Raw genomic sequence first — 9,165 nt, forward strand, 5'->3', positions numbered from 1 at the left:
ATGAGCGCCCTGCAGCTGTCTTCCCAGCCCTACCCCACCAGGCCTCAGGTAAAGACAGAGAGCAAACTTTGGGGGATGCCTCTTGGTGACCCCTGCTAGGGGCCCCACCACTGTCATCTCATTCTGTTAAGATAAACTCCAGAGAAGAGAAACTGATAAAAGCAGCAACCATCACTGTTATGGATCAGTGAGAAGCAAGATATGAACCAGGCTCTATCTTACTATAAAAACCATGACATCACATAATGAGCACATAGTGGCTGCCAAAGTTTCAGGGAACTCTCGCAGTTAATGAGGAACCCGGGCAAGTGAGCCGTGATGGCAGGAAGAGGTGACCCATATGGAACACAAAGGGCATGCCGGGAGTGAGAATATGCAATTCCCTAGGAAGAAATGCAAGGTCATGACTAAGGGAGGGCAGAGACCTGGATCAGAATTTCACCCTGGGGAAAGTGCTTCATCTCCCTGGGCATTTCCTCTATGGGGACACCTCGTAGAGGAAATCCTAAGGATTAAAGGACATAATGTGTGAAAAGAGCACTGCATAGACCTGATACACAGTAAGGGCTTAATACATGCTTTCTATTAGCAAGACTATCTGCCTTAATTACTAGCCAGACCTATGGTCCTTCTGCTACAGGTTTTCAGCTCTGCTGGGGGCAGTATTTCATAGTTGGGAAACCAAGGCCCACATAGGAGACAGGATTGACCTGAGGTCACACAGGCCACCAATGACGAGCTCAGGATTGCAGCCCAATCCAGCACAATGAAGTACCGCAAGGGCCAGAGACTCAGGTTTCCCCAGGACCCTTGCCTTCCGAAGAACCATGGAACCCTTAGGTGTCTGCCTTCAGTTCAGGGAAGAGGAGGAGGAGTTGGTGCAGGGGGCCGGGGGCACTGGGCCCCACTCACCTGGACCATTTTCTGGTTGAAGTTGTCGGCCTCCTCCTTCCGTAGCTGCCGCTCTTGGGAGAGCTGCTCTTGCAGGCCCCGGAGGCTGTCATGGGCCTCAGCCAGCACCAGCTGCAGCTCCTTGATCTGGTGTAGGGATGAGGGACACAGACAGAGGGAGAGAGCAGGAGCGGGGTAGAAGCCACAGTCAGAGAACGAGAGTTAAGCGGGAACCAAGCTGTCCTTTGAGCACAAATCAGGCACAAGTGCTGTCCCTACTTCAGGGGATTGTCATGAAGATCAAACAAAACAGTGCATATCAAATCTAGCTATTATTATAATTTCACCTTGATATAATTTCTCTCTTCAAAATGTAGTTGAGGAAACAAACATACTGAGAAAGCTAAGTCTGATTCACAAAAATGTTCGCTGTCTCATTGTTTATAACTGCAAAAATTTAGAAGCAACTCAGATAAAGGGATTGACATGTGTGGTTAATAGATCTATACGTATGTAAAAGTCCAATCAACTCTACACATAAGGATAGTGTCCTTTATTATAGGTACACTGGTATGTTATAGTTAAATAGAAAGTAAAAAAGATAGATCTATATCTCCACAGAAAACCAGGAAGGACATGGACACACATTCAATGTGAACAGTGGTTGACAAAGTGATAATTCTAGGGATCCTGACTTCCTTAAATCTTTCTGCAATGCTGCTTAGGGATTTTGCTGTAGTTATTCATTGCTTATAGTAACTATGAAATAAAATCTAAGAAAAAGATAGTAAAACTCTGTATTTTGAGGGGAAAATGTGTTTATAAGTATTTGTAGCTAAAAGGCAAAACTAATCTATTCTGTTAGAAGTCAGGATGGGGACTAGATGGGGACAGAAGGGAGGCTTCAGTGACAAGTCACGTTCTGTTTATGTTTCAGGGACAAGTCATGTTGTTTATTAATCTTCTTGCTGATGACATAGAAGTGTTGTTTGTGCAAGTTATTTGAGCTGTCCACTTACAATACATGTACTTTTCTGTATATACGTTATGCTTCAATTAAAATTTAAAAAAAAATTTTAATGTTTATTTTTGAAAGAGAGAGAGGGAGAGAGCAAGTGGGGAGGGGCATAAAGAGGGAGACACAGACTCTGAAGCAGGCTCCAGGCTATGAGCTGTCAGCACTGAACCCCACGCAGGGCTCGAACCCACAAACCGTGAGATTATGACCTGAGCCGAAGTTGGATGCTTAAGTGATTGAGCCACCCAGGTGCCCCTAAAGAATTTTTAAGTATTTCTCATAACAGAGGGAAATGTTATGCTGTCATGTTAAACGGGGGAGGGGAGGAGTAATGTCATCTGTCACTCCTAAGTAAAACCTTCCCAGGCATGGCAAGATGTCCCTCTGTAAATAAAAACATTTATTATCTGGCCAATAACATGAACATTTGGCAACGGAAGGCACTCTGATTCAAGGTACACCTTGTATGCCTATTTGACCTTAAAGATCCTTGCAGGGCTGGATACTATTGCATCCAGTATTGTATCCAACATCATAACTGCTCAGTAAAGAGTGGTTGAATGAAACAATAATCGAATACATGGAGGTGAGTCAGCTTATCTCCTTTTCTCAGAAAATGAAAATTTGGTATCTCATGTTTTGTTTTGTTTTTTCCCTTTCTGCCATGGCTGCTAGGAAGCTCAGACCACTTAGAGTGCTCAATCCATCAGCTTCAAGGGAGCTTCTCTCCCTGGGCAGTTGCAGACTGGCCTTCCTGGGACTATAAAATTGCCTTCCCAAGAATGTTCAGAAGAAAAGGGTGTTTAGGCTGGGGAACACACAGGGCTCTCCAGGGCTCAGGAGTCTCAAGGAGGCTCCATCCCATCCACAGAAGACTTTTCTTGCTTCAGGTTCATTATGAAGTGCTGGGAAAACTCAGCAGGCTGGAGAGGGACTCAGAACCACCAGGAATTCCTCAAGGACCAGGGAATTCTAGAAATTCTGCAGCCATCACCCACTCTAATCCTTGCATGTTACAAAGGGGAAGATATAGCCAGAGAATGGGAACACGCCCAAGGCCACAAAGCCACAGTGGTGGGTCCCATGAGGCCCTGAGCTGTGTCATCATCCTTGTCCGCATCCTCACCCAATAGGGACCAGATTTATGGCTTTTCATGTATTTAATCTTTTCAACAGCCCTTTGAGGGATCACCTTTATTTTGAAGATAAAAAAAACCCCAAGGATCAGAGAGGTAAAGTGACTGGTCTACAATCTCACAGCTAGTGTATAGCAGATCCACATTTTGAACCCAGCCAGCCTGACTATAAATATTGCTGCCTTCCTGCTAAAGAAATGAGTGGTTTCACTAGATGACATAAATTATTAAATTCCCAGTGAAATTTAGTATAGGAAAATAAAATAAATTTCTCCAAAAGGATTTATAAATTTTCTTTCGTTGGGCCAAGAGAATGGCCCAAACTTCCTCGTCTCCCTTTTAGCACCTGCTGCCCAGAAGCTTAGAACCAAATGGAATACTCAAAATCCACATCATCACCAAGCTAGGCTTCTCCATGGACTGCACAGTTTGGGGGAGGCCCCGGCCACTCTCCTGCCCTCCCCCTTGCTCGATCAGGCCTAGGCCCACCTCAGAGGCGTAGGAATCATTGTCTTCAGCTCGATAAGGCCTGAAGCTCCGGCTGGGGTCAGGCTTGGAGTCCAAGTCGCCACTGCGGAAGGGCTCTCGTATCCTGGGCTCCCACTCTGGCAGGTCCCTGAAGTCAGGCGGCTGCACCCAGAGGCACAGGCAGAAGAGACCAGAGGTAACAATGGGGAGGGGTCCGAGGGGTGCCAGAAGCAGCCCCCACCCCAGGCCCCTGGGCTCTAATAAGAGACTCTGACCACCCACCTGAGGGCTGGGGCCCCAGTGGATTCAGCTCCACAGCCCAGACCCAGCCCTGCAACTACTCAGCGAGTCTCTGTCGAATGGATGAATGAGTAGCTAAGTAGTGAGTGCACTGATCTGGTGAATGTCTGTCTTGGGCACAAACTTTCTATTTTTAAATAATTTTTTAATGTTTATTTTTCAGAGAGAGAAACATAGTGTGAGCAAGGGAGGGGCAGAGAGAAAAAGAGACACAGAATCTGAAGCAGGCTCCAGCCTCTGAGCTGTCAGCACAGAGCCCGATGCAGGGGTTTGAACTCACAAACCGTGAGATCATGACCTGAGCTGAAGTTGGATTCTTAACTGACTAAGCCACCCAGGAACCCCTCTTGTGCACACACCTTCTGAGCCAGCCCCAACTGTCCTAGCACATGTGTGGCCTTAGCTCATTCCTACCTCAAGAAGAACCAAGAGGGAGACTTGACAAGGGGGGAGTCTGCTTGTTTAAAAAAGCCAGACTAAGGGATGCCTGGGGTGGCTCAGTCAGTTAAGCATCCGACTTCAGCTCAGGTCATGATCTTGCAGTTTGTGAGTTGGAGCCCAGCGTCGGATCCTGTGCTGACAGCTCAGAGCCTGTAGCCTGCTCCGGATTCTGTGTCTCCTTCTCTCTCTGCCCCTCCCCTGCTCTCGCTCTGTCTCTGTCTCTCTCTCAAAAATAAATAAACATTAAAAAAAAAGCTGATCAAGCCAGATCAATAGGGCACAGATTAAAGAAATTATGGCATAACTACACTGTGTAGTTGTCAAAAAAAAAGAGCTAAATCTCTATAGAGACAAGGGAAGACCCTTTCCATTGCTCTCAGGATGTTAGATGCTCCCTGCACCCCAGCCTCTCTCCTTCTCTTTGTCCCTGGGCACACCCTGCTCCTCCTGGCTCTGATGCCTTCACACAGGCTGGTCCCTCTGCTTAGACACTCTTCCCCAGTAATCTACCCTTCTGATCTGGGCTCGGATTGGAGGTCTTCCCTCCCGCAGAGTCTAGGTCACATTCACTGGGAGGATATTTTGATTTAATCTTTCTTCCCCACTGACGACAGGAATCATGTCTGTTTTTCGCTACCAGAGCACCTCCAGCTGTGATCACTGATCACAAAAAGTACATGAACAATAAATAAATACAGCCTCGTAAGTACATGAACCACTAGATACATTACATAAGAAAAATCAATTGTGTGGTCACAGTAGGTATCACATAAGACAATTAAGGTGAAAAACAAATGTAGGAGGGGCGCCTGGGTGGCTCAGTCAGTTAAGCGTCCGGCGTCGGCTCAGGTCAGATCTCACGGTTCATGGGTTCGAGCCCTGCGTCGGGCTCTGTGCTGACAGCTAGCTCAGAGCCTGGAGTCTACTTCAGATTCTGTATCTCCCTCTCTCTCTGACCCTCCCCTGCTCGCACTGTCTCTCTCTGTCTCTCAAAAATAAATAAAAAGCATTTAAAATAAAAAAAAAAACAAATGTAGGAGAGAATGCAGACAAAGATTTAAAAGAGCATGCCTTGATGATGAAATGATCTAGGTCTACACCACTTGACATACATCGCTACCGAGCGCTTGACATGGGGCTACTGAGACCCAAGAAGTGAATTTTCAACTGCATGAAATTTTTATTAATTTAAATTTAAGGAGCCTTATGTGGCTAGTGGCCTCTGTCCTCAGCACTGGGACAGCGCTGCTCCAGACTTTTAATAGCAGTACCTGTAGGCAGTAAGAAGCAGCGAGGAGCCTTTCCACTTTCGACCAGGCACTTCTAAAACTCTTTGAATGCTTATGGATTACTTTTGCAATGATACTTTTTTTAATTAAAAAAAAACTTTTTTTGAGACAAATGCATCTGCTATTTTCATTTTTCTAAGTAGCCTTTTATACACATTAAGGCTAGAATTTCATTACTTTTAGAAAGCCACATTTCTTATCTTTGCATAAGACCTGAGGGGACCTTTTATGTCTTCTTTTTTGTTTGTTTTTTAATAATACATGTTTTGTTTTAAAATAAAAATTGCAAAAGAAGCAAGACAAGAACAAAGGGCAACCCGGCAAAAAAAAAAAGAGGGGGGAGCCTCGAAATCAACCCCTACATCTACCTGTGGTAAATGACTAAGTGAATTGGGGCATATTCACTCTATGAGATCCTGTCCAGTAACGAGAATGGATAAATTACGACGACATGAGACAAGAAACAAAACAGTGAGTGAAAGAAGCCAAGCAGAAAGGAGTATGTGTTAAATGATTCCGTTTATATAAAGTGCAAACACAGACAAAGTGAGTCAGGAGAGGGGTCACCCTTGGGAATGGAGGTAGTGGATGGAAGGGAACGTGAGGAGAGGCTTCTGGGATGCTGGTCACGTTCTAGTTCTTTTTTTAATGTCTTTTATTTATTTTTGAGAGACAGAGAGAGACAGTGTGAGCAGGGGAGGGTCAGAGAGAGAGGGAGATACAGAATCTGAAGCAGGCTCCAGGCTCTGAGCTAGCTGTCAGCAGAGCCTGATTCAGGGCTTGAACCCATGAATCGTGAGATCGTGATTTGAGCTAAAGCTAGACACTTAACCAACTGAGCCCCATGTTCTAGTTCTTGTTCTGGGTGATGATTACTCAAGTGTGTTCATTGTGGGGAAATTCATTAAGCTGTACACTCGTGCCTTATGTGCCTCTCTGTCCTACATGTGATTCAGTAGGAAGTTTATAACAAAAAAAGTAATAGGGCCTGTGCCTAGGACATCCTACCTGGAAGTCTGAGCCAAGGTCTTTAGCCAAAAGAATCTCCTTGGAGGGCCCCTGGGAGCCCAGGGCAGGCAGTGATGAGAAGGGCTCTGGCTGCTCCTTGCCAGAGCTCCCGAGGACAGTGTCCGCCTTCCGGGTGAAGGCATTGAGCTCCTGCTGGAGCATGGTCAGCCGCACCAGGATGGCGTGGATGAGCTTGGTGTCCCTGGGACCCTCGCTGTTGTCGGGGGCCTCATGAAGCCGAAAGTCAGCACACTCGTTGTCCAGACACATGCGGAGGCCGGCTGAAAAGCCATTGGCGTCGGCCACCAGGACATCGATGGCCTTGCTGACCAGGGCGGCCTGCTCCCTCAGCCCGGGCAGCGCCTCAGCCTCCCTGGCTCTGCAGAGCCGCGCAGCGTGGGGGCCGTGGGCCTCGCCAAGAGCAGCGGGCACACACTGGGCAGAGTCGCCGGCCTCGGCGTCCGTCTCCAGCATCGGCCTCGTGCTCTGGCAGGAGGCAAGGTCACAGCGCTGGAGGTTGGAGAGCAGCACCCGGTTCTCGTACTGTAGCTTCTTGACCTTGCCGCTGAGCTCGCCGATCTGCAGTTTGGCAGCCGCCAGCTCCTCCTGCGAGGGCTCGCTGAGCACGGAGCAGCTGTCCTCCGACAGCGTCACATCCAGCTCGTGCTCCGAGCGGTACTTGGCCAGCTCGGACAGCAGCAGCTTGTTCTGGTCCTCCAGCTCGGCGGAGGAGCGCCGGAGCAGCTCCGCCTCCTCCTCCACAAACTGCAGGTGTCGCCGCAGCTCCGCCAGGCTTTCCCCGCACTCGCCGCCGCCCAGCGCCGAGAAGGCCAGGCGCGCCTCCGAGCCTCCGCAGCCGCCGTGGTCCTTCATGTCGTCCATCTCCGCCCGCAGGCCTCGGTTTTCCACCTCCAGCTCCACAATGCGGCGGCTCAGCAGGTTGGCTTCCTCCTCCACCAGCTTCAGGTGCACCTTGAGCTCGGTCTCGCGAGAGTGGGGCGCGTCGGCCAGCTCCTCCGCAGACAGGGCGCTGTCCAGGTCGCCGTAGAGCGAGCGGTATTTGAGCAGCTCCTCTTTCATGCTGTCGTTCTCCTTGGCTAGCTTGGTGAGCTTCTTGCACATGAGGGCTGACTCCTCCTTTGCAAAGTGCAGCTGGCACTTCAGGTCCGCGCTGTCCTCCTGGGGCCCGACGGGCGCGGGGACAAACATGACCCAAGAAGTTTAGTAGGGCGGGGCTCAGTACCAGCCACAGCGTTCCGGGGAGCACCAACTATGTGCGGGGGACGCAGGAATGAATCAGACAAGGACCTGACTCTCAGGGAGCAGGGGTCCAGAGGGGAAGTAGAGAAGGAGACCTTGACACTGCAGCAAAGACGGAGCACCACTGAGCCTGGACAGTCTAGGAGGGCTTCCTGCAGTAGGCGACATCCTGCCAGGCAACGGTTGCTACTACTACTACCATTACTACTATAGTTTCCTCATCTGTAAAATGAGGCAGTAACACTGCCTTCCACACAGAGGCATGGAGAGGATTAAATGAGATAATGTATGAAAAGTGCCTGGTACCCTTACAATCCAGGACCACGAGAGGCTAACTGTATTCTGTGTCTGAGCTGTGCTACACACAGCACTTTATCTATCTGCCTGTGTGAGAACCATGGGCTCAGGGCATGGTTTGGGGAAGTGAAGCAGGTATCAAAGCTAAGAAAATTAACAAGAGGAGGGCAGGGTAGAGTCTGGGAAGGGTGGGCACCTCTAGGACTCCCCAGGCCACTTGGAATTGGGCCTCGGAACTTCAGATTAAAACCTGCCTGTGGGGGCTGCACTGGGGGCTGTGGGAGCTCCCGGGAAATACCTGCACTGAAGGCTTCTTGTCTGTCTTCCCCAGGGAGCGAGTTCCTCTTTTCTTCAAGGAATGCTAAAAAGAAATTGAAAAAAAAAATGAATGAAAAACCTGAAAGCTCATGTGGTTGATGTGCATCGAAGAGTAGCCAAGGTGCCTAGGGTTCCACTGTGGGCGCCCCTCCCTGACCAGCCCAGCCATGTCCGGGCCTTCACCAGTACCAACCACCAAGCCAGAGAGGCCCTCAAGACCACCCAGTGGGCCTGAAGTACATGAGGAGATGACTCTGATCACACCTGAACAATTCCTCCCCTTTCTCCCATCCCTCCATTATAATCCAGTTGGCCTGGGCCAAGACCCAGAAATCTGGGTTTCTGTTCTTTGTCTTTCATTCATTCACCAAAGATTTCCTGAGTACCAATTATGTGCCCGGTGCAGCCAGCATGGAGTACACAGCAGTGACTAAGCTAGACAGGGTACCTGGGGAGGCTGCTGCGGGGCTCCACTCAGATCCCGCCCCCTCAGAACTGGGGCACTTGTTCCCCCAACTAAGACCTCGAAGCTTAGTCCCCTCTCAGTGATGCCACTGGCTGAGGGTAGCCACCTCCTCCAAGGTCATGTGCCCACTTGCAATCACTGGTCCACGGCCCCCTGCCTCGACTCGGAACAACTCTAAATAGCCATCTGAGCTCCAGAGCTCCCCGCTGGGGTTAGTTGAGGCCATTCATGTAAATGCTCTGAACCTCCTTGGTGGTGTTATCCCCAAGGGGA

The 9,165-nt window shown here is 49.3% G+C and overlaps 1 protein-coding gene across 3 annotated transcripts in view; it reads right to left on the reverse strand.

The window, feature by feature from the left end:
• Nucleotides 1-9,165, reverse strand: part of SOGA1 (suppressor of glucose, autophagy associated 1) — a 66,389-nt gene that overhangs the window by 20,755 nt on the left and 36,469 nt on the right. For 2 of the 3 annotated variants that reach the window (XR_003900640.1, XM_029915945.1), the window contains exons 4-7: nt 8,407-8,469; nt 6,552-7,730; nt 3,535-3,675; nt 913-1,038 (exon numbers count right to left, since the gene is read on the reverse strand). Coding sequence is in view for 2 of the 3 variants with exons in the window: in XM_029915945.1 (XP_029771805.1) it covers nt 913-1,038; nt 3,535-3,675; nt 6,552-7,730; nt 8,407-8,469 (1,509 nt within the window). In the remaining variant the exon portion in view is untranslated. The remainder of the gene's footprint in view (nt 1-912; nt 1,039-3,534; nt 3,676-6,551; nt 7,731-8,406; nt 8,470-9,165) is intronic. The other variant, XM_029915944.1, reaches the window with a different exon arrangement.

Source organism: Suricata suricatta, chromosome 12 (genome assembly GCF_006229205.1).
Source record: "Suricata suricatta isolate VVHF042 chromosome 12, meerkat_22Aug2017_6uvM2_HiC, whole genome shotgun sequence".
Classification (NCBI taxonomy): domain Eukaryota; kingdom Metazoa; phylum Chordata; class Mammalia; order Carnivora; family Herpestidae; genus Suricata; species Suricata suricatta.